Source organism: Prionailurus bengalensis, chromosome C2 (assembly GCF_016509475.1).
Source record: "Prionailurus bengalensis isolate Pbe53 chromosome C2, Fcat_Pben_1.1_paternal_pri, whole genome shotgun sequence".
NCBI lineage: Eukaryota > Metazoa > Chordata > Mammalia > Carnivora > Felidae > Prionailurus > Prionailurus bengalensis.
In genome coordinates this window covers 129,519,389-129,547,366 of record NC_057350.1, presented here as the reverse complement: position 1 = coordinate 129,547,366, position 27,978 = coordinate 129,519,389, and the positions used below count along the sequence as shown (strand labels likewise).

The 27,978-nt window shown below is 39.8% G+C and overlaps 1 protein-coding gene across 2 annotated transcripts in view; it reads right to left on the bottom strand.

Moving 5' to 3' along the window:
- RYK (receptor like tyrosine kinase) overlaps window positions 1-25,961 on the bottom strand; it is a 105,977-nt gene extending 80,016 nt beyond the window's left edge. For both annotated transcript variants that reach the window (XM_043595365.1, XM_043595366.1), the window contains exon 1: window positions 25,514-25,961. In XM_043595365.1, the coding sequence (XP_043451300.1) occupies window positions 25,514-25,742 (229 nt within the window). In that variant the 5' untranslated portion in view covers window positions 25,743-25,961. The remainder of the gene's footprint in view (window positions 1-25,513) is intronic.
- Window positions 25,962-27,978: the final 2,017 nt, after the last annotated feature.

Here is a 27,978-nt window from a genome sequence, read left to right as displayed (position 1 = left end):
TTTAAAAAGATGTGGTGTGTGTGTGTGTGTGTGTGTGTGTGTGTGTGTGTGTGTATGTGATGGAATATTAGCAATCAAAAAGAATGAAATCTTGCAACTTGCAACTACGTGGTTGGAACTAGAGGGTATTATGCTAAGTGAAATTAGAGAAAGACAAATATCATATGACTTCACTCATTCGAGGACTTTAAGATACAAAACAGAAACATAAAGGAAGGGAAGCAAAAATAATATAAAAACAGGGAGGGGGACAAAACATAAGAGACTCTTAAATATAAAGAACAAACAGGGTTATTGGAGGGGTTGTGGGTGGGGGTATGGGCTAAATGAGCATTAAGGAATCTATTCCTGAAATCATTGTTACACTATATGCTAACTGACTTGGATGTAAATTAAAAAAATAAATTTAATAAGATAAATAACATTAAAAATTTAAAAAGAAATCCTTCATAGGGAAATAAAGAACTCTGTTCCTAATAAATAACAGCTATAATGCTATTACTGGTAATAATAACAATAATGTATAAATGCTTAGGTATTCTAGGTATAGTTCAAAGTATCAAAAACATCTAGGGGTTCCGTAAATTCAACTCCCTATAAAACCAGATGAAAAAGGGCTGTAAAAGAAGAAAGAACAAAAAAGCAAACACATCCGAGCCATGCATGCAGTCTTTAATAATTTGTGGTTTTAGTCCTACTAAAAATTCTCTGAGTTCTTACCTCTCATAAGATGAGACTGAGGGATATAGCCAATTCCCTTTCTAATATCCTAGGGGCATCTGTCCTCTCTCCAAATTGCTCAAGGTCTCTCCAGTTCTACCAATTCAAACTCTAGACAGAAACCAAGGTTCCTAACTAGAAAACGCCCTCTTTGAAAACACGAGAGCAATTTCTCCACAACATTCCAACAAAGGTTGAGACAAGATTGGCCTCTGCTAACTTTATCAAGGTTCTAAAACCCATTTGGACCTCAATTTATGCTAGCATGCTTATTACCCTGTTCATCCATCCATGACCCCCTCTCTTCAAGGACTCTTCTCTATACCCTAATACCACTGTGACTTCCACCAACCCACTCCCCTTGAAGCATACATAGCTGGCCCTGTAGACCTTGAAGGAACCATTCTCCCACCCTCAGTGGGCACTGCCCTGAATCTCTATAACCACTTCAGATGATTACTTGAAGTATCCTTATCAAAAGTCCTGTTTCCTTTTAGATATATACCATCACATCATAATTTTCCCAGTATCATAATTACCTCATTCATTGAGGACTCTGAAACCAATTTATATAATTTCTATACATCCTTATTCTGTAATTGTTATGGCAGGTTCCCAATGTCCTTGAGACCACTGTTCTCTCAATCTGTCCTTCAATGTTCCTTTTGTTCCTCAACTCCAACAATAACCTTCACATATACCAAAGCAACCCATTTCTATAGGCAGCAGCAATATATAAATTGCTCTACTTCCAAAATCTTGAAGTGTAATATCTCAATAGCTAGTAGCTCTCCAGCTCTGTCCCCATTAATGTTACAATAGCTGTTTTCGGGGCTCATTCAATCTCTAGTGTCCAAAATCCTTGTTTCTTCCATTTTATTATACCAATCATTTCCTCATTTTCTTCTTGCTGGCTTTGACCCCAATTACTTCAGTTGCTTTACTAGTACGCTCAACTTTCTCCCACCAGCCTAATTTGGACAGGCTTACCCAACCCCAAAACAGCCAATCTTGAACTGACTTGATTCCCCTACTCTCTGCCTTCTCTGGTACTGTAACTTAATGCTGCATATTCTTGGATGAAGCCATTCCCCAAAATGAGAGTCACTACAAAACCATGACTTCTATTCTCAACAAATAAATTAATATTTATAAGCTGCTGATAGTTTGGACCCCTGTGATCCATATCTATAAACACTTAATGGCCACCAAAATAAATTGGAAATTTGAAATTTACTACTCTAGATTAAGGTGTTTAAATTCTAATACAATTATTAAACAGAGTTGATGTTTTCTGACTACAGATTTTGAAAATATTTGTTTTGAAATAGACATTCTTTATGAACTAAGGTAATTATACCTAGTTTGAAAGGGTTTCAAATTTTCTGAAGAAACCATTAAAATGAGATTCAAATTGGGGCACCTAGGTGGCTCAGCTGGTTAAGCATCTGACTTCGGCTCAGGTCATGATCTCATGGTTCGTGAGTTCGAGTCCTGCATGGGGTTCTACACTAACAGTGAAGAACCTGTCTGGGATTTTCTGTTTCTCCCTCTCTGCCCCTCCTCCACTCATGCTTTCTCTCTCTCAAAATAAATACACTTTTTAAAAAATGAGATTCAAATTTTCACCTATCAGATAAGCAAAAACAGTCTGTTTTGTCAGAAGACAGTTTCCCATAACACCAATTAATTTATAAGTGGTTAGTAAATAAAATAACAATGCCAGTATAACACAGAAATTATGACTTACATTTGAATTTTCCCAGCCAAGGGGAACTGAAATAGGAGGTAAAGAATTGTAACTTTCTGTGGGAAAGGAAAGACCCTCACTCAGGCTCAGCTACTGTCAGGCAGGAACCCTCTCTGCCCTATTTTTTTTTAATTTATTTATTCTTGAGATAGATACAGAAAGAGAGAGAGAGAGAAGGAGGGAGGGAGAGGGAGAGAGAGAAAGAGAGAAGGACAGAAAGAATGAGTGAGGGAGGGGCAGGGAGGGAGAGAAAATCCCAAGCAGGCTCCACACTGTCAGTCAGCATGGAGCCCAACATGGGGCTGGAACCCACAAACCGTGAGATGGTAACCTGAGCTGAAATAAAGAGTCCAATGCTTAACTGACTGAGCCACCCAGTCACCCCCCCTCTGCCCTATTTTAAGAAGACTAAAAATGAGCACCTGCAACCAGGGCTTCCTGCTCAGAGGAGCACCGCCAGCCTACACACGGTTCCTGGAACACAGCAAGCTGTACTTCCTCATATGCCCTCCTCTATGGCAGCTCCACTGACTTAGAAATCTACTTACGTCTGTGCTATCTCAAGATCATGCAGGCCAGCGATTTCCATTTTATTACATTTTAATATCTTTAACTATCCTCTGAGGCAGCCTCAGCTGTGCTAAGTGGTTTGACTGGGCTGTCCAAGTTATCTCATAAGGTACCAATTATGCTTTTGTTAGTACTTGGTTTGAAAATTGCAGAGGTCTTGAGTGGTTTGCCCTTAACCTTATTTTTCCCATAAGTCCTATTATTTTTAGGGAACAGGCAATCTTGGAATGTTTTTTTTTTTAGGAATGCATTTGATGTTGTAACAGAAACGTTTATATTCTTTAAATATAATACTGAATGTGAGAGTATAGCAAGCAAACAACTTGTGAATATATATCAAAGTTTTACAAATATTTATACTCTTTGACCCCCTTCATTCCACTTCTAAAAATCCACCCTAAGGAAACCAAATATAGATACAAATTTATGTGTATAAGGATTTTAATCAAAATTATTTAAAATTGAAGACAAGAAAAAAGATAAATGGCCAGCAACAAAGCAGTAATCAATAAACTATAATACTGTACATCCATAACAGAGAACAATAGGTTTCAAGAGTTTCTCTTTCTTTAGAGGACAGAGGTGGTACCCCAAGCCATTATACCCCTTCAATCAAATCTCTCCCTGTTCATCTATGTGATAGATTGAGGTTCACCTTTGAGGACAGGTTTTAATGATCAAAATGAACTTAAAAAGACTATGAAATCATGAACAGGAAGGACTATTACAAATAAATTTAATAAATTGGGTTTTGCTTAGACTATAACATGAAAGCAGACAAGATAGAAACCATATACAGTAAATTTTAACAATGTCTGACACCTGAATACATCATGAATATAACAGGTGTTCAATAAATGTCCAGTGGACTAAAGTTAAATGTGTATGTATATGCATGATGTGTGCTCCATTTCTCAGAAAAGAAGGGAAATATTAAATATTAATAGTGGCTGTTTATAAATGGTAGATTATGCATTTTTTTTCAACGTTTATTTTATTTTTGGGACAGAGAGAGACAGAGCATGAACAGGGGAGGGGCAGAGAGAGAGGAAGACACAGAATCGGAAACAGGCTCCAGGCTCTGAGCCATCAGCACAGAGCCTGACGCGGGGCTCGAACTCACGGACCGCGAGATCGTGACCTGGCTGAAGTCGGACGCTTAACCGACTGCGCCACCCAGGCGCCCCTGGATTATTTTTTATTGCATGCTTTTATTCTTTTTCTTCTCTTAAATTTCCTACAAAAATTAACTGGAAAAAATTCATTTTCAAAAACATGTTTAAAGAAATATGCATAAAAGCTTCAGCAATTCACTAAATAAAAATCCAGTTACTGATTAAGTAATCCACGAAGGCCTGTAAGAGCTAGAAAGAATGCCCTCAAGTAATGAAATTCAATAAAAATCACATTGGTAAAGATAGTATCTTTGATATACCGATATTAACACCAGTAATGATAACTTATTAGTAACTAAAACACCTTCCTCTAACCTTCCCTTAAAATACCCAGGTATACCAAAAAAGGTAAAATCTGGCAAAACACTAAGAACTGAAAAGACAACATCAAAGAATTTCCACATGCCACATGCCACACTGACACTGGGGCTAAATGAGAAGAAAATTCTTGGACTATCCATGCTCACCATCTGAATGACAATAACACAGGAAACCCTGAAGATGACAGGGAATGCAATAAAGTGGTATTTTTCAGGGGAATAGCAAGCAGGCCAGGAATTGTATTCCTAAACTCATCATATGTAAAAACAATAGATTCTCAGGTCTCAGAAAATATACCAATTATGCATTCTTCCCCCAAAAAGTTACTTCAAAACATTCTGCGACATCAATAACACTTTTATTTTTAACAGAAGAAAGCATTTTATACTGAAAAGAAGTATACTTCATGATGGAAGTATAATAATCTTCAATCCTGACAGCTCTAAATCAAAATGTAAAAAGTCCAAAAACCCCCAAATATTAGAAATACAAAGAGAACCCCATGGAAATACAATTTTCCCCAAATATTAGAAATATGGAGAGAACCCAATGTAAGTTATATAATCATGATACAAAACTATCAGTCTATGATTAATGCTAGCATGTAGAGAATATAATTTATATATATACATAGCCATAATTAATATGGTAGATAATCACACATCAAGATAGCACTCTATTAGAAAGTTAACTCTTTGAAAGCATCTATAAGAGATTTATCAAAAAGTGATCAGCCATTAGAAAAGCATAATCAGTTTCTTAAAGTAGAAAATGTACAGGCCACAATTTCACCACAGGGCAGTGGGAAGGAGGTGGGGAGGGAGGGAAAACTTAACACTACAGATTTTGAAGTATGATCTACCTCAAAAAGTTACCTATTCATAAGAGTGCAACTACATTAAAAAAAAAAGTGAGGGGCGCCTGGGTGGCGCAGTCGGTTAAGCCTCTGACTTCAGCCAGGTCACGATCTCGTGGTCCGGGAGTTCGAGCCCCGCGTCGGGCTCTGGGCTGATGGCTCAGAGCCTGGAGCCTGTTTCTGATTCTGTGTCTCCCTCTCTCTCTGCCCCTCCCCCGTTCATGCTCTGTCTCTCTCTGTCCCCAAAATAAATAAACGTTGAAAAAAAATATATATATTAAAAAAAAAAAAAAAGTGAGAACATGGAAAAAATATTGGAAAGACATTTGCCAAAAATTATAAATGCATGATTAAATAATGTATTTTTTCTTCTTTATGATCTTATACACTTTCCAAATAGCCTAAAATAAGTATGTTTTTACCTTGATAATCAGAAAATAAAATAAAAAGAATTTTCAACAAGCTGATATTTTGAAAAAGATGAAATCTGTGGAAATATCATACTTTAGTTTTGAATATAATCTTTCTCTTCCCTTCCCCAACATATGCTCACAAAACAAAGATTGAAAGAAAAAGTAAAAGACAAATGAAGATGGGATCTAAATAATTTATTCTTTTCTAATTGCTACTAATTATTAGTGTTTCAAATATGACCATAGCAATTAAATGCAACCTCAAAGCAAGGGTAGTAGATGGAAGGAGTGTTACCACTCCAAATCAAGTAGGCTCCAAAGAGGTGAAGTGGGCAATGAGGAATGGTTAGACAGGCAATAAGGGAGACAATCTATTCAGTAATGCTTTACTGAGCCACTCTGCAGCAAGCCAGGAAATAGGTAACTCTTTAGGAGACCAGGAAACAGAGATTGGTTTTGGTAGAGGACAGTGACTGAGAAAGAAGATTGGGGTGCCCTGGGGAGAAAAAGGAAGTTCCAAGGGCTAAGAAGAAGACCAAGTCTCAGTGGCCATTTCAAGAAGTGCCTTATTTGGAAAAGAGACCTGGGAACTAGAATACCAGCATGGTCAAAGGAGGGATAAAGAGAGGGAAATAATAAAAGCAACTCAGGGTATGAAGTTGTGGAGGATCATCTTATAAAGGTCAGGTGATTACAACAACCCCAATAAGTCAAAGATAATGTAAGTAAATATCACAGATGTCAAAAGAGAAGAAGATGCTAAGTCACTGTCTTGGGGAAAAACAATCAAAATAGGAAAGGATGTCATGCATGATAAAAACTGGTCCCTTAACAACAATCCAAAAAGGAAATTAAGGGGCGCCTGGGTGGCTCAGTCGGTTAAGCCGCCGACTTCGGCTCAGGGCATGATCTTGCGGTCCGTGAGTTCAAGCCCTGCGTCGGGCTCTATGCTGACAGCTCAGAGCCTGGAGCCTGTTTCAGATTCTGTGTCTCCCTCTCTCTGACCCTCCCCCGTTCATGCTCTGTCTCTCTCTGTCTCAAAAATAAATAAACGTTAAAAAAAAAAAATTTAAAAAGGAAATTAAGAAAACAATTCCATTTATGATAGCATCCAAAAGAATAAAGTAGCTTACAATAAATTTAAACAAGGAGATTAAAGACTTAACAGTGAAAACTATAAAACATTGCTGAAAGAAAGTAAATTAGACTTAAATAAGCATTAAGTTATCCTATCTTCATGGATTGGAAGACTTACTATTGTTAAGGTGGCATTACTACCCAGAGGGATCTACCAGTAAAAACTCTATCAAAATTCTAACTACTTTTTTTTTTTTAGATAAATGGAAAAGCAGATTCTCAAATTAGTATGGAATTGCGAAGAGTCCCCAATAGCCAAAACAATCTTGAAAAAGAACACAGTTGAAGAATTCACAATTCCTAATTACAAAACTCACCACAGGAACCAAAACAGTGTGGTACCAATATAACAACAGACATGTAAACCCATGGACTAGAACTGAGAATCCAGAAACAAACCGATATATTTCTAGCCAACTGATTTCTGACAAGGATGCCAAGACCATTTAATGAGGTAAGAACAGCCTCTTCAACAAATTATGCTGGGACAACTAGATAACCACAAACAAAAGATTGAAATTAGACCCCTAGCTCATACCATATAAAAACAATTCAAAATAGTTCAGCAACCTAAATATAAGACCCAAAACTATAAAACTCTTAAAAAAAAAAACAAGAATAAATCATTATGACCCTGGATTTATCAATGGATTCTTAGATATGTAACTAAAAGCATGAGCAATGGAAGTAGATAAACTAGACTTGATAAAAATTTAAAACTTCTGTGCATCAAAAGACATTATCAAGAAGCTGAAGATAACCTACAGAATGGAGGAAAATATTGCAAATTACGTGTCTGATAAAGGTCTTGTATCCATAATATATTAAGGACTCTTACAACTCAACAACGAAAAGACAAATCAGTTAAAAAATGGGCGTTGAGGGGCGCCTGGGTGGCGCAGTCGGTTAAGCATCCGACTTCAGCCAGGTCACGATCTCGCGGTCCGGGAGTTCGAGCCCCGCGTCAGGCTCTGGGCTGATGGCTCAGAGCCTGGAGCCTGCTTCCGATTCTGTGTCTCTCTCTCTCTCTGCGCCTCCCCCATTCATGCTCTGTCTCTCTCTGTCCCAAAAATAAATAAACGTTGAAAAAAATTTAAAAAAAAAAAAATGGGTGCTGAGTAGACATTTCTTCAAAGAAGATACACAAATGGCCAAGAAACATAAAAAGATACTCAACATCATTAGTCATGAGATACAAATCAAAACCACTATGAGGTATCACTTCACACTCACTAGGATAGCTCTAAGCAAAAAAAAAAACAAAAAAACAAAAAAACAGAAATAGGAAATGTTAGCAAAGATGTGGAGAAATGGAATTTTTATACATTACTGGTGCAAAATGCAAAATGGTTCAGCCACTGTGAAAAACAGTTTGGTGGTTCCTCAAAAAGTTAATCATTGGAGCTCATGGTTGGCTCAGTCAGTAAAGTATGCAACTCTTGATCTCAGAGTTGTGGGTTCAAGCCCCACATTAGGCACAGAGCTTACTTAAAAAAAAAAGTTAACTACAAAATTACTCACAATACCATTTCTAGGTATACATCCAAAATTGAAGACACTCAGTCAAGCACATTTACCCATGTTCACAGCATCATTATTCACAGTAGTAAAAACGTGAAAACAGCCCAGATGTCCATCAACAGATAAATGGATTTAAAAAACCTGATATATACATAGAATAGAATATTATTCAGCCATAGAAAGGAATGAAGTACTGATACATGCTATAATGTGGATGAACCTCCAAAACATTATGCTAAATAAAACAGGCCAGACACAAAAGTCTCATATTATATGATTCCATTTATATGAAATATCCAGAATAAATAAATCCATAGAGATGGAATGCAAATTAGTGGCTGCCAGAGACTGAGGGAGGGGGAGAAGAGTGTTTAATGGGTAAGGAGTTTTACTTTGGAGTAACAGAAATATTTTTGGAATAAGAAGTGGTGGCTGCACATCATACACAACTAAATGTTGCTGAATTGCTCACTTTAAATAGTTTTATATTACATGAATTTCACCTCAACAAATTATTTTTAAGAAAGAGGAGTGCCTGGGTGGCTCAGCTGGTTAAGCGCAGACCTTGGCTCAGGTCATGATCTCATGGTGCATCAGGCTCTGTGTGGACAGCTCAGAGCCTGGAGCCTGCTTCAGATTCTGTGTCTCCCTCTCTCTGTGCTCCCCCTCCCCCGCTCTCAAAAATAACATAAACATTAAACATTTAAAAGAAAAAGCTGGCCTCTGCCCTGTAAATGGGAAGGGCCTGTAATAAAATTGGCTTTCAGTGACTAGAAAGAATTATGAGGAAATTATCACTTACAAGAGAAATCAAGTCTCAATTAAGCTAAAGAGATAAAGAGATTATGAAAACAATCAAGAGACCTCAAGACCGAACTGGAACTGGAATCCTGCAAGATAATGTGAAAAGGTCAGCAGAAAAGAGCACAGAGCAGGCAAAGCAGAGTGGGTGGAGGGGTTCTGCTGGAAGGTGGACAGGACCAAGAATGGACAACCACAGAGTGAAAAAAGGTAGTATTTTGTTATTCAAATGAGTATAATTTTCCTATTCTAACAAAGGATGAAAAACATTTCAGTTGTTCGACTACAAAAACCAGACTTAAATTCTTCACTGCCAATTCCAGCAAAGTAGGAATGTTGTTCTTATTAGAAAATATGACATTTGCTCATAATTTTATTTTTAAACAACCCAAATTCAAAGCTGAAAAACCAAAGTTGTCCCCCAAAACTCTCAACTCCCATCAAGAAAATTTCATTTTTCGCTATACAATCTTAAGTTCAAACTTTAATTCAAGGTCCGCGTCCTACATGTTTTGGCCTGTTTAGCTCAAGTTCAAATAATTCAATAGTTCAAAAATTTTTCCAGATGACTTTAAAAGTTAACTATTGGTTTCCCAAGGCCACAACAATGGTTGAACAGTGCCAATGAGCAAACCATCTCCCTTTATAAAAAGAGCCACCTTTATAGCACTTAAAACACATTCCAGGAAGCTGTTCACATGTCTGTCTTTCCCACTACAATGTACACCTCACAGCAGGGCTAGGGTCTTAGAATATTTGTAGCTATTCAAATGTTAGATGCATGAATGGCAGCCTGTTGGAAAAATCAACTACATCAAAGATGAATCTAAAGGGAAATGGTATTTTAAAGAAACTGTCAGGAATCAGTTAAGGCAGAAAAACAAAAGTGATGTTGTGGAAACAGAACTAAAGCAGAGTTTTTGCTAATAAGTAACTGAGTGAACTTTGGCAATCAATTTTTTAACTATTTTCTCAAGGCATCAATTTTCTCAACTAATAAAACAAGAGAGTTAAACCAGATGATGTTAATGTCCTTCCCCAGCCACAAATTTCTACTATTCTATGATATCATCTATGATTTCCAAATGTCAGCCAAACCTCTATTATATTCTATGATATCATCCAGAGTTTCTAAATGCTAGTCAAAACTTAAGTAAAAAATTTATTTAGTCAAGATAATCTTCCAGTTTCTTAGTACAGTGTAGTACATGAGCCAGGAGAAAAAAAAAGCCAACATCACTTATTATGTATAAAACCACTAAATACTCCATATTTTAATCCACACTGAAAATAAATAAATTAAATAAATAAGATCTTATTTCAAATATCCAAGTTTATGGAAACTAATAAGCTGAAATAGATACAATAAAATAATTTGTCCAGCAGGGGTCCTGGCTGGCTTAGTTGGTAGTGTGTGCAACTCTTAATTTCAGGGTTGTGAGTTTGAGCCCCACAATGGGTACAGAGATTGTTTAAAAGTAAAATATTAAAATAATAATAATAAGTCCATCAGAATCTAATAAATCTAGCTGTAGTCAAATTACAACTAGAAAATTAGCTGAGACCTGTTTAACTGCATTGTAAGACAAAGAATTTACAAATATTAGACTGTAGGAAAGAGGCATTCTTTCCTCATGATTAAAAAAGAAGAAGCACATAAATCTTCAATTCCTATAACTGTTCAAACAATAATCTTACAGAGTAAGATTTTTCATATAATCCTCTACCAATTCACCATTTTCCTCCAATCTTTCTCCTATAACCTTAAGCGTCTCCACAGAACTTAGCTGAGAGCATATACATGTGTGCACAGAGAGTATAAAAAGAATAAAAGTGAGCTTTTAAGAGAAAAACAATATGCCTAATGGACAACAGAAGACAATATAAATATGCCCCTCTCCCTCCACCCCCTTCCTGGCCAGGCCGTCTCATCTCCTGCCCAAGACTGGCCTCTTCCAAGGAAAGGCAAGCAGGCCCACCTCAGAGGTGGCTAGGGAGTCAACTTCAAGGAAGGGAATCTCCTGATCCCCCTGAGGAAAAGCCAGGCATCTGCAATCACAAAGCACCTTTCCCCACTTTGCCACTTTCGGAAGAAAACAGGATAATATGGTCAAAATCAATAGTTCACTTAAAAACAATCCACTTGGGGCACCTGGTAGCTCAGTCAGTTAAGTGTCTGACTCTTGTTCTTGGCTCAGGTCAAGACCTCATGGTTTGAGAATTCAAGCCCCAAGTCAAGCAGAAAGGAGTCTGCTTGGGATTCTCTCTCGCCTTCTCTGCTCCTTCTCTGCTCACACTCACACATGCTCTCTCTCTCTCTCTCTCAAAATAAGTAAACTTTTAAAAACTAAAAAGTAAAAAATAAAAAAAATCCATAAAAGAATTCTCCCAAAGATGTGACTTATGCCACATCTGCAGAGACAATAAAGGTACTTCACAAATCCTATCCAAGTATTAGTAAGTAACAAACACAACCCATAATCTCCAGCATTATAACATAACATATGAAGCATGCCCTGCCATTGTGCTAGAATGTTCCAGTATCTGGCAAAAGATACTCTGGAAAATAACTTGTCATTGGTACATGCCCTATTTAAATAAGAAAACAACCTGACCAGTTCAAACATGGATTGCAGGTACATCTCTATAATAGAGATGGAGTAAGTTACTGTTTGATTTGGTCACCATTTAACTTCTTTCATAGCCAACTCCCAATAGGAGTATGATCTCTGATCTCAGTCAGCCATGGAAGCCGTTAGTAACTTAGAGCTGGCTGTTATGTCCAGTGGCTCAAAGCACAATGGAGAACTCACAAGTATCCCTTTCCCTGCCAGCAACTTGCATTGCAAAGTACTAACTTGAAATCCAGTTCCAAAACTATGTGAATTCTCTTCTTAGCCAAGTCATTCAGCTCTCTACTAAAAGTCCCATGAAGGCAGGGATATTTATGTTTTACTCACCAAAACATCTAGGCCCCTAAAATAAGGCCTAGTAAACAATGAATAAATAACTGTTTGGAGAGTTGAAAGTGTTGCTACAAAAGGCAATCAATCAACCAGATGATATCTAAGTGACCTCTTTTCCAAACATTCTATCATTTTGGTTTTCCTTCCAAAACATGCAAATCCCTCACCAACAACTAAACTAAACAGTTTTGAGGATTACATAGCATTTTCATATACATTATAGTAACTGTGGTAACAGACATCCTGTTGTAGTTGAAAAGTATCTCATCTTATATATGAAAACCAACACTCAGAAACAGGAATTAAACACCTGTATCTTAAGATGGAATTTAAACTTAAATATGAAGATTTCAAATTTAGTATTGTCCCACACCACATTATCTACTATATTCCCACATGTGCTTGGGTTTTTGTTTTCAAATTTTTATTTAAATTCTAGTTAGTTAACATATAGTGTAATATTGGTTTCTAGAGTAGAATTTAGTGATTCATCACATACATATAACACTCAGTGCTCATCATAACAAGTGGCCTCCTTAATGCCCATCACCCATTTAGCCCATCCCCCACCCCAGCCCTCCATCAACCCTCAGTTTGTTCTCTATTGTTAAGAATCTCATGGTTTACTTCCCTCTCTTTTTTTTCCTTCCCATATGTTCACCTGTTTTGTTTATTAAATTCCATATGAGTGAAAGCATATGGTATTTGTCTTTCTCTGACTGACTTATTTCGTTTAGAATACACTCTAGTTCCATTCACGTTGTTGCAAATAGCAAGGTTTCATTCTTTTCGATGGATGAGTAACATTCCATTGTATATATATACCACATCTTCTTTATTCATTCATCAGTCAATGGACACTTTGGCTCTTCCCAATGTTTAGCTATTGTTGATAATGCTGCTATAAACATCAGGGTCCATGTACCCCTTCAAATCTGTATTTTTGCATCCTTTGGGTAAATACCTAGTAGTGCAATTGCTAGGTCTGTAGGGTAGTTCTGTTTTTAATTTTTTGAGGAACCTCCATATTGTTTATTCCCAAATTTGTGTACATGTGCATGCACACATATACAAACCTTAAAATATTTTCCTTTAAGTTGGACTAAATTCTCTCCTTTGACAAATAGTTTAAGTTAGAAAAGATGCAAAAAATAATAATCCTTGGCAAGGCACCTGGTTGGCTCAGTTGATTAAACGACCAATTCTTGATTTCGGCTCAGGTCACGATCTCCACAGTTTGTGAGATCTAGCCCCGCGTCAGACTCTGCACTGACTGTGGAGCCTGCTTGAGATTCTCTCTCTCCCTCTCCCCTGCTCTGTCTCCAATAAACTAAAAAATAATCATCATCATCCTTGGCTATTTCCACTTCTAGACAAGATAGAATAATAGGATCAGACTAACTCTCTTGTCTGAGATAGCCAAGAACCATACAAAATATGAGAGTTCACAAAGACAAGGACAGCTAGAGCATGCAGGATGAAATAACAGAGAGGAGAAAGTTACACAGGAAACTTCCAAAATCTGCAGAGAGCTGCCCTCCAGTCTTCAGTTAAGTACTCATCAGAGGATGCATAAGGAAGTTGCATGAGAACAGAGAAAGGATAAAATGTACAATCTTACTTACATAGTAACTGGAATATCACCTACACCCACCAGCCAGACTGGAAAACCTCATGATTCACACAGGTCACTGGAGAAAGTACACAACAGAGTCTTTAACTCAGTAGTGGGGAATAATTAGCCTATACTGAGCATTGCTCCTGTCCTATCTAACAAATCCTAAAAGCAAGATCTGGAGGATCAAACTGTTTCCAAGTACTTAACTGAGTCCAGAACAAAACCCAAGAATATTTATAGGAATACAAAAATACTCAGCACCCACCAGAGTAAATTTCCCAATGCCTCCCATCCAATCAAAAACTACTTGGCATGCAAAAACAAAACAAAACAAAAGCAAAACAAATAATTAAATAGATAGATGTTAGATAAACTAACTGAAACCAACCCAGAACCAGCAGAGATGTTAGAATTAGTAGAAAAAACATTTAAACAATTATTATAGCTGTACTTCATTGGTCAAAAGTTAAGAAATATGGAAGACATAAAAAGACCCAAATCAAATTTCTAGAAATAAAAACTACAATGCATGTGATTAAAAAATACACTGGACAGAACAGAAGCTTAAGCATTTCAGAAGAAAAGATGAGAAATCGTATTTCCCAGCTTTTAACAACTGGAAAAGGCTTCTGCCAGAATCTCTCTCGAATACTTCACATCCTTCAACTGTAGTAGAGACCAACAGTCTGCGGAGAGACTGCCACATGTCAAGCCATGGGGTGGCCTTAGTGCAGTATATGGGAAAGACAGAATGTGATGGGTACAATGATACTGATTTGTTTGTACAGAATGTAGAGCTATGGAAGCCAAGATGGGATATACTTAATCCAGAGAGTAGGGTACAAGGAACAGAAACTTGAGAAAATTAGGCAACCTGAAAGAAAAAGTATTAACAACCAATTTATTTAAACTCCCATCCATAAACATAAGTCCAGTCCAACTCCCTTTTTGGATAATAACTCAGCAGACAATGGGAAATGATAAAGAGAATGATGACCCCCATAAGGCATAAGATGGTGAATCTCCTCTAAAAAGAAGTCTGGTTTATTCATTCATTGAACTTTTACTGAACATCTACTACATGCCAGCTATTGTTTTAGGTGCTGGGGATATAGAGTAGAATGATATAAAAGGTCTTTAATCAAACAGAATTAACTTTTCTATAGAGGGAGACAAAAACGAGTATTAGATGCTTAAAATAGAACAGGATGATAAGAACAGAGTGGTACTTGGGGTCAAACGTAGGAAAGCAAGGCTGAGGCAGTGACTTTTTTTTTCTTTTGAGACACAGCTCACAAGCAGGGTACAGGCACAGAGGGAGAGAGAGAATCTGAAGCTTAGCGTGGAGCCCCAATGATCCCACGACCCTGGGATCATGACCTGAGCCTAAATCAAGAGTCAGATGCTTAACTGAATAAGCCACCCAGGTGCCCCATAGGCAGTGACATTTTAAGTTGAGATCTGGAAGTCTCCAGCCTTGTGAAGATCTGGGGAAAGTATGTGAGGCAAAGCAACCATAAAAGGCAGACCCTAAGGTGAGAAAGAGCTTAGCACCAGAGGAACTAAGAACTAAACACATGGGGGGAGAGGGGGATAAGAGAGGAAAGAGGTGGCAAGCAAGAGTCTTAATATAAACATTGACCTATAAATCAGAAAGATCTGAACAGCCTAGATGCTTGATATTTATGAATTGTTAATTTCTTGGGTGTGATAATGGTTATTATAAATTTTTAGATTCCCTATCTTTTAGAGATACATATTAAAATTTTTTTTATAAACTTATGTTTGAGGGGTGCCTGGATCAGTTAAGTGTCTGACTCTTGGTTTCAGCTCAGGTCATGATCTCACAGTTCATGGGTTCAAGCCTTATATCTTGGGATTCTCTCTCACTCCCACTCTCTCTACTCCTCCCTTGCTTGCTCTCTCTCTCTCAAAATAAAAAAAACAAACTTAAAAAAAATTAATGTTTGAGTTTCCTTCAAATAAGCCAAGTGGGGAATCAGGGAAGTAAGAGCAAAGGTGTAGACTGGGGAGTGGAGTGGTATATACCCAAAAAAACTGGCCATGAGTTGATAACTGCTGAAGCTGGATGATGGGTACACAGAGGTTTGTTATACTAGTGTACTTCTGAATGTCTGAACTTTTCCATAATAAATACATTTTTAAAAGCAAATTGATTTAAAATAAATTGGAATTTTGAGGGTGATAAAACTATTATATACAATACTTTGGTAGATACATGATACTATGCATTTGTCAAAACCCATATAACTACAATAAAGTGAACTTTAACGCATGCAAATTAAAAAAAAAAATCATGTAGGAGGTCAAGGAATACCAGGGTGAAATACAGAATATAATATGACCCTTTCCAGAACCAGCTTTTGTGGGACCCAAATGCATCCATAAGCTTTCATCTATAAAGTACAAAGCCCCAAGGTCTAAGTCAGCACAGTATGCAAAATTTAATATAGTTGGGTATCCATCCCTTTGTCTAGGGAAAGGGCTGAAGACTTTCACAAAATAAGGCTGAGAATCCCTGATATTTCTTTTGCCAGCAACTTCTACGTGAAAACTGAATTACTATTGCTTGTAAACTTAATGGTAATATCTCACTGTCGTTTGCTTTCCTTGCAAGGAGATTACTACACAGCCATTACCATAAGCAAATAATAAATACCACCAGTAAATTTTACAACTCTGAAAGAAAGTTGGGACAGGTATCCCTCCTCCCCCCAAAAAAGGAAAGGTGGTCACCGTTTTACAATACCATATTTCATTTCATGCAAAGTGTACCATTATTTTTTTGTGGCACTAAGAAAGAAATAGAACTGTCAATTAACTGAATACTTACCATTGAGTATAAAATGGTTACAATTTCAGAGATGCCCAAACATGGGAAAACTGTACATCATATAATGAATGAAACATGGCATTCAAAAAGTTCATGAGTTGGGCCCCATCTCAGATCTCCTAAACAAATTGCTCAGGATAGGTCTAGGAATTCATATTTTGTTTGAGTTTCTCAGATGATTCTGGTTAGGTAAAAACTAAGTAAACTGCTAGCCTTCAGAGGCAGCACAGAAAGAAAGCATGCACTCTGGAGTCACATAGCCCCAGACATCTCTGTGACCTCCAGCAAATTCTGTAATTTCCCAGAGCCTCAGCTTTATCTATTCAAAAAAAATGTCAATGCCACCACCTACTTTGTATGACTGACTAAAGGAGAACACATGTGAAGTACTTGGTTCACATGTGAACAAAAGGTATAGCAAGAGGTATACTAAAACACACATATTTATAGAAGAATATATTTATTTATAAACAAGACATAACATTTATTTTATGAACAAATGGGACCTAGAAACTACTTTTAAGAAATATTCTTGGGAATGCAAGCTGGTGCAGCCACTCTGGAAAACATTATGGAGGTTCCTCAAAAAACTAAAAATAGAACTCCCTATGACCCAGCAATTGCACTACTAGGCATTTATCCATGAGATACAGATGTGCTGTTTCGAAGGGACACATGCACCCCAATGTTTATAGCAGCACTATCAACAATAGCCAAAGTATGGAAAGAGCCTAAATGTCCATCGATGGATGAATGGATAAAGAAAATGTGGTATATATATACAATGGAGTATCACTCGGCAATCAAAAAGAATGAAATCTTGCCATTTGCAACTACATGGATGGAACTGGAGGGTATTATGCTAAGTGAAATTAGTCAGAGAAAGACAAAAATCACATGACTTCACTCATGTGAGGACTTTAAGCGACAAAAGGGATGAACATAAGGGAAGGGAAACAAAAATAATATAAAAACAGGGAAGGGGACAAAACAGAAGAGACTCATAAATATGGAGAACAAACTGAGGGTTACTGGAGGGGTTGTGGGAGGGGGGGATGGGCTAAATGGGTAAGGGGCATTAAGGAACCTACTCCTGAAATCATGGTTTCACTATATGCTAACTAATTTGGATATAAATTTTAAAAAATAAAAAATAAAATAAAATAAAAAAAAGGAAATATTCTACCACTCAGCAGTATCACTTGCTGGGCACAATACAAAGAATCATTCACTAAGTATATATTATGTAACTCAGCAATATACACACACATTTGTTTTGACACATCAGATTTTAAGGGGTCCCACAATAAATCAAAGTTGTTTAATAACATTTTGATCAGAAAATATTGTACTTGATTTGCATCAACAAGGGTAACACAATAAAAGCATACGTTTTTAAGTGTAATTCAATTTCAGAGTAGCCAAAGGCTCTATTTCATGTCCAAGTTTTTGTTTTGTTTTGTTTTGTTTTAGTATGTATAACTGGCAAGTTTTGTCACAACACTGGCATAAGTGCATTAAAACCACAAAAGTAATGCTATGGAATTTCTCAATTCAGGGTGCTCAAAGAAATACCCATGTTTCATTTGTTTCTAAAGGGACCCTTAAAATCCAAACAGTATTTTAGGCAGCACCTCCAAAATTGAGTAGTCAACTCAGGATGTGACTCACAGGGGGCAGGTTTAGCCATAATTGGATAGAGTTCTCCCACATGTGTAGCATGAAGAAGGGGGGGAAAAACTCAAAACCCACAATTGCACAATGTCTCAGCCTAACTCTCCCAATGAAGAACACATGGACTCAAATTAATGCTGCATCGATGCCACCAACCACACCCAAAACACCCAGGTCTAAGAGTTTGCTTCAGGGTGCTAACTCAACTCCAATAACAATCACCCACACCTCCTCAGGTCATGCCAGACCCATCGGTAGGGAGGACACCCTCACTGCCCTCCCTGACCAAGCACTTGGCCTAAGGTTTAAGAGGAAAGAGAGGTGCTGGGAGGAGTGGAACTCATGGCTCATCTCATTTTTCTTTCCATCAACCACCTCCCAAAAGAGAAGAGTCCCTCAGTTCAGCACCCCAATTCTGAAACCTTAGCGTCCTCTGTGACTCCTCTCTTTTCTTTAGCCCTCAGGTCTCTCCCCACTACGTGGTTTTCCAAACTCCCTGCAAATTCCTCACCAATCTATCCCACTCCTTCAACTGCCCTAGTTGATCCCTCTTATCACCACAAGGCTGACTCTGTCCCATTTCCCAGATCCAGCTTATCTGTCTCCAAGCCCCTTTTCACTGGAGCCAGTCATCTTTTCTGCAACCCAGTCCTGTTTGTGCACTCTCCTTTCCTAAATTCAGCAGCTCCTCATTACCTACAATATAAAATTCAAATTCCTAATCCAATCTTAACCTAATTCCCAGCTTTATATTCTCCCTGGCTTTGCCAATTTTTCTCATTTTAGCCATATTAGATTTTTCCTACTTCCTGATTTCACACCCATCTACTTCTATACATCTATAGCTTTTTCAAGCTATCTTCTCTACCCGGCTTGAACTGCTCCTCTTTTCTGCCTATCAAACCCATCCTGAAGATGAATTTCAAATGCCTCAGTTCCTGGAACACTTTCCCTAAACTCTCTAAGCCTCTCTCCTCTTCCCCTTCTAAAGTCAAAGGTAATCACTCCTACAATATAAAAGTACCCACTCCTCCAATAAAAGTAATCACTTCTTACTTATGTCAATCAGTAGTATAACTCTTATCTCAGTGTTATAGTTATCAATATAAAAGTCTCCCCTACAAAATTCCCAATTCTTCAAGAAAAGGAATTTAGTAATTCTGAATTGCTATTTTCTCCCTCAATATATGGTACTTGGTTGAGCTTCAAAAATTTTGACTGGACTGATTTGGAGAGCACTGATCTCATCTTGTATTAAACTGATTTTAAATAAGATATGAACAATGCTTAATTCTTTCAAAGGGTATTTATTGAAAAGAAAAGCAAGTTACCCAAACTGAATTTCTAATTGGTGAAAGGCAGAATCTATTCTTAGAAGACCCCTGACCCTTACAAATCCCTATCACTACCATGACTGCTGCCATAACCAGTTTATACCATACTGCTTACCCCTCAGCATTTTATTCCCAAACCCTTAGCACTGCCCCCAGTCACATGCCAGTTTCACAAGTCCTGGATTTCCAGGGAACTGAGTACTATTAGAATTATCAATTAGAGAGAGAACATGGGAGGATGCAGATAATAGTCAAGACCACAAACATGTGGCAGCAGGCTTTCAGATTCTACTTCTTGGGTATTTTTGGTTAATCACTGCTCCTCCAGAGCTCACAAGGAGGCAAGATGGATTCTGGATTCAGGCATGACTAAGTCAAGACCTGACCCTCTACCAAAGGGTCCCAAATCAAAGTCCTCAACAGTAAAAATGGGGAAATGGACATGGCAGCCTGTTAAGAAGAGTAAATGAGAGCAATGAAACTAGGCCTGAGGAAACAGGGATGCCACCACATGGAGAGTAAAACCTCCTGAGGCTTTTGGAGTCTCTGTACACGTAGACTTCCATCAGGACTGTCTGCCTTACAATCAAGGAAGTGGGTTAGTTACATACTTCCGCCAAGCCTGTTTCCTCATCTATAAAATGGAAATAACAATATATATTTAAAACAGGAATTACCTTTGTGCCTGACAGAGGGAAAAGATTGCTACATGTCAGCAGCAATCTAAAAAGTGTCAACTACTAGTCTTCTAAATATTATTCCAAAAAAAAAAAAAAAAGAAAAAGAAAGAAAGAAAAAAAAAAAATACCCTGTTATACATCAACAGCTCTTCAATAGTCAAAGCCCAATCCTGGGGCACCTAGGTAGCTCAGCTGGTTAAGCGTCCGACTTTGGCTCAGGTCATGATCTCGTGGCCCGTGAGTTCAAGCCCCGCATCAGGCTCTGTGCTGACAGCTCAGAGCATGGAGCCTGTTTCAGATTCTGTGTCTCCCTCTCTCTCTGACCCTCCCCCATTCATGCTCTGTCTCCCTCTGTCTCAAAAATGAATAAACGTTAGAAAAAAACATTAAAAAAAAAGCCCAATCCTGTCATTTACATATTGTGAAATGACCACTCACCTTTATCCCCATTTCTTCCCCAACTCCCTGAAAGGAAACTAATGAAATCACAAAGACATTAAACCACAAAGACAAACACAAAGGGGAAAAAGACAACAACACATCATAAATTTCAACAAACTTCTTCAGGAGGGGAGCCAGGTGAAGAAGTGGTCACTGCTCCTCAGGACCCCTCAGGCACCAAAGGCCAGCCTGAGGCTCAGGCTTGACAAAGAGGAGCTTCTATAAGGGGTGGGCTCCCAGATCCAGCAGGAGACCTTAAGTTTTTTCTGAAGAAACTGAACCACAGAGGCAGAAGAACAATAAAGAGAAGTCCGAATCTATACCAGGAATGGTGGCACCCTCCATCCCTCCTTAAACAGATAACCCAAACCCGGACAATCAGTGTATTGCCAAACACACCAGAGGCAGGCTATTGGAGATACCTTCTCTGCAGACACTAGTCCCAAGGGGGATGTGAAGGTACTGTTATGTGAGGTAGATGCCCCATAAAAAGTCTACCTGTACTCCAAGGGAAGTCATGAGACCACCAGCACACACACTCTCTCTCCTGATCAACTTTCCAGCATCTCACTCTTAATTGTAGACAGCCAAGGACCACCAGATGTTTGTGATGTAAACAAACATAAAAAGAAATGAATAAGCACACTGGAGGAAGCAGAAGAAATATTAAAAACATATTAAACATATAGAAAAAATGAAAATCAAATAGACACATACCTCAAAGATAAAATATCCATAAAATAAGAATAAAATGGAAACAGAAAATGAAATTAAATGGAAATGAAACCAGAGAACAAAAACCTTCTGAAATTTAAAAACACTACCATTAAAATTTTTTAAATAAAAGCCTATAAAATTAAGAAAATCCCCTTGCTACTGTCCACATCCAAATACAAAGATGTAAGTAACAGACAACATAGAAGTATCTGAAGATCAATTCCAGGATATTCAATAATCAAACCAACACGTGTCTCAAAAAGAAAAAACAAAAAATAAAGGGTAGGAAATTACCAAAGTAATAGACATTCTCGAAAACTGAAAAAATATGAGTCTATAGGCCAAAGGGCCTATAAAATAAAATAGACAACAGGTGAGAAGAAGGACCCACACAAAAACTTACAAAATTTCAGAATGCTGGAGAAAAAGATGCTTACCTTCAATTAAAAAAAAAAAAAAAAAAAGGAAAGAAAGAAAAGAAAACAAAGAAAAATAAAAGGAATCAGATGGCTCTGGATTTTTCATCAGAAACCGTTAAAGCCAGGGGCACCTGGGTGGCTCAGCTGGTCCACTTCGGCTCAGGTGGTGAGTTCAAGCCTCACATCGGGCTCCACACTGACAGTGACAGCCTGCTTGGGATTCTCTTTCCCTCTCTCTCTGCCCCTTTGCTGCTCGCTCTTGCTCTTGCTCCCTCAAAATAAATAATAAACTTAAAAAAAAAAAAAAAAACCTTTATAAAGCCAGAAACTGTGAAAATGTCATCAAAATTATGGGAAAAAATATTTTCAGCCTACTATTCTAAATTTAGCCTAATCATCTATAAAGCATCTATAAATCATCTAGAAAGTATCTAGTGTGGACACCTTCAGACATGCAAGGCCTCAAATAATTTACCTACCATGGAAGCCACTGAGGGTACCCTTTAGCAAATGAGGCAAACCAAGAAAAAGAAAACAAGTGATCCAGGAAACAGGCTCCAAGGCAGAAGAGAAGGGAACAGAAATCACAGAAAAAAATAATACTACTCTCCAGACTGGAGCAAGAGAATGGAAGGCTCCTGAGCAAGGGAGTCTCTAAGAGGAAACCAAGTGGAACTGAGGGATGATTTGTGCTACCTGGAAAAAATATCAAAAGGCACTGAACATACTTCTTGGTGTTTGAGGAATGTAGCCATAGATACACGAAAAACTAATCAAAAACTTGAAGGCAATTATTTGCTCCAGGGGAAAAAAAAAAAACAGAAAAAACCCCCACATAATCTGGCATCACTATTTAACTCAGAAGTGAGCAATAAATTTTTATACAATAATGTAATTTCTGATGGTTGGTTTTACTAAAAATTGTTATGTAGCTATATTGAGGGACTGAGAGAGAACAGGGCAAATGATCAATTATGATACTAGAAAGTCAAGTCCCTATTCTACATTAATTTCAAAATATGAAAGTAAAAACCAGGAAAATAAATGAACAGAACTATAACTGGTACGAGATGGTGGCTTCCACTGTAAAATAGGACGTGGAGGATAAAGAGGCTAAGGGTAGAACGCTGTTGTTTTATGTTAAGCCTTTTAGCACTATTTGATTTTTTAACTGTGTGCATATATTAATTGGATTAAAACAACAACCTATTCTCATACCAAGGGCAATTAGTTCAATTTATAAAGCTGTCATTATCAACTTCACTTACAAGTTTTTTATTTGGAATTCCAAACTCATTGTCTTAGATATATTACAAAATGATGGTTAGTTTCCCAAGTCAGCGTTCAGAGGCATTTAACCCATCATGATACAAAAATATGGTACAAACTATTATTTCAAGTAGTCTTAAACACTGTAAGAGTTTCTGTGAGAAACTGCAGTCTGAGAACTCAATATGCCTCATACAGATCTGAACCCTACCCACTTGTTCTTCTGCCCCCAGGAGCAGCCAAGGAATACTTTAAAGGTAGAATGGATGAGGGAGATGGACATGGATCTGGCAAGAAGGAGAGTCAGACTCCCGGTAACAAGTCCACTCTATTTGCATTAAAGAAAATACTACTGGAGGTCCCTCTTGCCCCAGAGGTTGGTCAGTGAGGCAATCTTCCGTCCCCTCCTCCCCACAGCCCATTCCTGGGCAGAACCTGGATGCTCATCAGTCGGGTGACAAATACATACACATCATTTCAAGTATTAATTAGCAATGATTTCTTTTCCACCATGCCATAATAAAACCTCTATACAAACAATATCTTCATTACCCTTAATAAAACTTTGTGGCCTATGTCAACATTATGTTTAATTTTTTTTAATGATTATAAATTGTGTGACCTTGAGAAAGTTACTTAAAGCCTCACTTTTCTCAACTCTAAAATGGAAATAATGGTGTCTACTTAACTGGGTCATAAGAAAATTAGAGGAAATGATGTGTATAAAACATAAAGGGGCAGGTAAATGGCAGGCACTCAATCAAGGTTAGCCTCTGGTTGTTTCCTGTCCCTCATCCCCACCTGGCTGGTTTCTAACACATATTCTTATATATAAACAAAGCCACAAATCATATGCAGTACATGCTTCTACCAAAAACAAAAACAGAAACCTTTAAAACCCATGCATAATGCATTAATTTTTAAAAATAATTATGTGATACGAGTCGATTTATAAGTATTTTTCCTAAATCTTAGTTTTATGTTCCAAGTACTAACCTAATTTGCAGTTTTAATTCATCTCAACTAAATTTAGCTTGTTCAACTAGACTAAAAAGAGGATTAAGAAGGGCAGGACATTACAGAAACTCAGCATTCTTCTTTGATTAAAGACTACAAACCCATATATGTAACAACGTGTAAACAGACCGCTGCAAGCAATACCATTTCAACTTTGAGTCGACCTCAAGAAAGTCTTATAAACTTAAAAAGAAAAGAATAAAACTGACAGATAATGGATGATAAAAAAAAAAAAAATTCTCCTCCCCCCCCATCACACAGACACACCACAAACTCGAGATTAAATGAAGAGGGGGGAAATGTTATTCTGTGCCGCAACACACAAAAGAAAGTCTAACACACAAAGAAATGTCTAGGTATCTGCAACTACCAAAGACTTCCCATTTGGGGCCATTTCTCTCAGACCTTCCTCTAAGGCTCATTTCCAGAATCCACAAAGTCTCAGCACAAGAACACCATTATTTTTCAAATCAATTCCCCAAACGACAAAGCTAATTACGTACAACAGAACAACCAACTGACCCAAAGCTAAGTTCTCCTTTCCCTACAAGGTATTCAAAGGAGGCCCTGAACAAACAGTCCACAGTCCAACACATCCAAGACAAGAACCAAAAAGATACTGGAGAAGTTAGCAGGTCTGCTACTGGAAGATTCGTTCACCATTTAAAATTATGCTTTTCGGTCACAAGATTTGGAGACTGCCACTAACGTGTAGTGCCCTTTCTCCCTTCCCCCCCACCGGCCTCATTTCAAAAAAAAAAAAAAAAAAAAAAGTATGGTAACAAGAAAGTAAGAGCACAGTATTGTGGTCGTCAAAACCACAGGCAAGAATGTGCAGGTTTGGTCTAAATAAACGTGGACTCGAGGTATCCAAAATCCAGGGCCCTAGAATGACACGCATCAGGAATGGTCAAAGAAACTTGGTGCGGCAGGGAAGAAAAGTTAGGGCGCTTGACTGCGGAATAGGGCCAAAGGCTGAAGGGGCTGTGAGGAGGACGGAACGGGGTGGATCCCAGGTCTTTCGCGGCGGGGCAGGGAGGGCGAAGGGGGTAGGCCGGAAGGCTGACCTGGGGCGGGGGCAGGGCAGGGACCACACCTCCCGGCCAGCGAGGCAGGCAAAGGCCAAGGCCCGGGGACGACCCCGAGTACTGGGACGTGACCCGCTCGCGGTCCCCGGCCCGCGGACTGGGCCGCAGGCAGCCGGAAGCAGCCGGGGTCGGGCCCGACCTGCCCACCCCGGAGCAGGCGGCCCCTACTCACCAATGAGCCGGCGCACCTCGTCCTCGCTCAGGTAGAGGCTCACGCTGGGCCCCGCGGCCGCCGGCGACAGCGCAGGAGGCCGCGGGGCCGGGGCGGCGGCGGCGCCGGGCGCGGGTAGCAGCGGCAGCAGCGCGAACAGGAGCAGCAGCGGCGGCGGCGGGGCCCTCAGGCCGCGGGTCCCAGGGAGGCGGCCCCGGCCCCGCGGCCCCGATCGCGCCGTCCCGCGCATGGCCGCCGCCGCCGCCGCCGCCGCCGCCGCCGCCGCGGAGGAGCTTTGGCTTCCCGCCGCGCCGCCACCACCCACCCCCGGCTCCGAGCCCCTCACAGCCCCGAGCCGGGGGCGGTCGCCCAGCTCATCGCGCCGCCGGCCCGTGGCAGCCGGACGCCGCTTCAGACCGCCGGAGCGCGCCGCCGCCGCCGCCTCCTCGGCAGCATCGTCCACTGTGGAGGGCTGGCCGCGGAGGCGCGCCCGTGCGCGCCGCCGCCGCCCCCCGAGAGCGCGTACGCACGCACACTCCGCTCAGTGCTGGCCGCGGCCGGGCTGGGAGCGCTTTGATTTTCAAGTGCTGCCGCGGCCTCGGGGCATTCTGGGCACCCTCTGAAAGGAGCCTATCCCCACCTTACGTTGTCACCAGCCTGAGGTTTCCTTGCCTGTTGTCTGTAACACCCCCGCTTCCCCATTCCGCCCCGACACAGAGTCCAGACAGGCAGGCAGGCAGGCCCCGGCCTCGTCTGCGGCTGAGTGGGGTCCCAGCTCCAGGGAAACGCTTGATGCTGCGGTCGCTCAGGTTTGCATTAAGAGAAACCTGCTTTTTCTTAGTGAGAAAATGGAGAAAAATGGAAAGCACCTTTTATCCTACCATCGGAGGTAACATCAACATTTCTGTGTCAGTTTCCATGTATAAATATTATATGCTTTTATTCTCCAAAAAGATCCTGCTCAGCAAACTTTAGTAACCTTATTCTTAGACCTTACGAAGTTTTATTTTTCATGATCGTTGTGCGCCCCCGTTATCAACCCTATCTGGGGTTGTTAACCTGTGGTGCGCAGTAGTGTGTGTCTGTTTTTCTCTGCGTGTGCTTGAGCACACACAGAGAAGTGCTCTGTACGTTTCATCGTTTGTTCTAGCGAGACCCTGTCGCCCAAAGAGGTTAAGAATCGGGAATACGCCTCTGCTTTTCGAAAGGCAGCCTAAGCAACCCGTGCTCGGACCTCCAGGTCTCGGGGTGCATTTATGTGAGCACCTACCATCGTGCTCAAACATGCTCCAAGTGCCCCCTCTCTCGGCTGAGAGTTCCAAGCGTCCTAGCCCGGCCGGGTCACCTCGCCCCTGCGGGCAGGTCCAAGCCCCGACCCCCGCCAGCTGCTCGAGGGGCAGGCGGGGTTTCTGAGCGCAGTTGCTGCTCCTGCAGAGAGGCCCTGGGAGGCGGCTATTTTTATCCTCTTGAGGGAAGCGGGGGCGGGGGAGGGCGAGGGGGGTGTCTGATGAGGCGGGAAGTCCTGGAACTTCATTTCTCTCGTTCTGTAGGGAGAGCCGTGGATTACATTTAGAGATAAGCCAGCCTCGATTTGTCAAGCTTCAGCCCCCTGAGTTGTGCCTGTCATCCTACAGGACGAGGCAGAGAAGAGGGTGAGAGTTGAAGAAACGTGCTCCACCAGACAAGCATAAAAAACACAAAGGTCAGCAAAAATCCTTAGGTTGGAGCAGCCACTGCTACCTATTAGAAAATCAGGGCTCTGTCAAGAAGAGCTTGAGGCTGGAGATGTGCTGTGTGAACAGGGCTCTCAATTCAGAAAGGAGTCATTTTTTTTTTTTTTTAAGATGGCATATGCCCTGCATTTTTAAAAATAGTTCACAGTCCCTAAGTGAGGAAGCTCCTGTCTTCAAGGCAATCTCCTCTTAATCAGTGACTTCTTGAACTGACTTCTTGTCAGTCAGGCCTGGCCCTGCTCTGGTTAATGGTGTAACCTCGGGAACATTAAACTCCCCAAGCTTCGGTTTCCTCATTCATAAAACAGGGGTGATAATGCCAGATTCACAGGGCTTTCACAGGATTTAATTGGAGATGTTGAGTAAAACACTGAGACCAACACTGGACTGGGTAAGTGTCACACCCATTATTACTGTTGTTATAATGAATCCCTTCCCTATAATGACCATTTCCTGAAGAGTTTAATCACCAGTTACCTTCAAACCCTTCAAACCAGAGATCCTCAAAAACTTCATTCAATGCAGCACCATGCCTAGCCCAGAGCTGAGTTCAGTGCATTTGTGCCAGACATCATGCTTGGCCTTGAGACACAGGGGTAAGCAGGTGCTTCCTTGAGGACATATGATAAGCACATGTTCGTTGCACATTTTCATCAGTGCTGTGAAGAAAAAGTTGGTAGTTCTCAAAGTATGGTTCCCCAGACCAGCAGTACTATCTCACCTAGCAACTTGTAGAAATGTAAATTCTTTGGC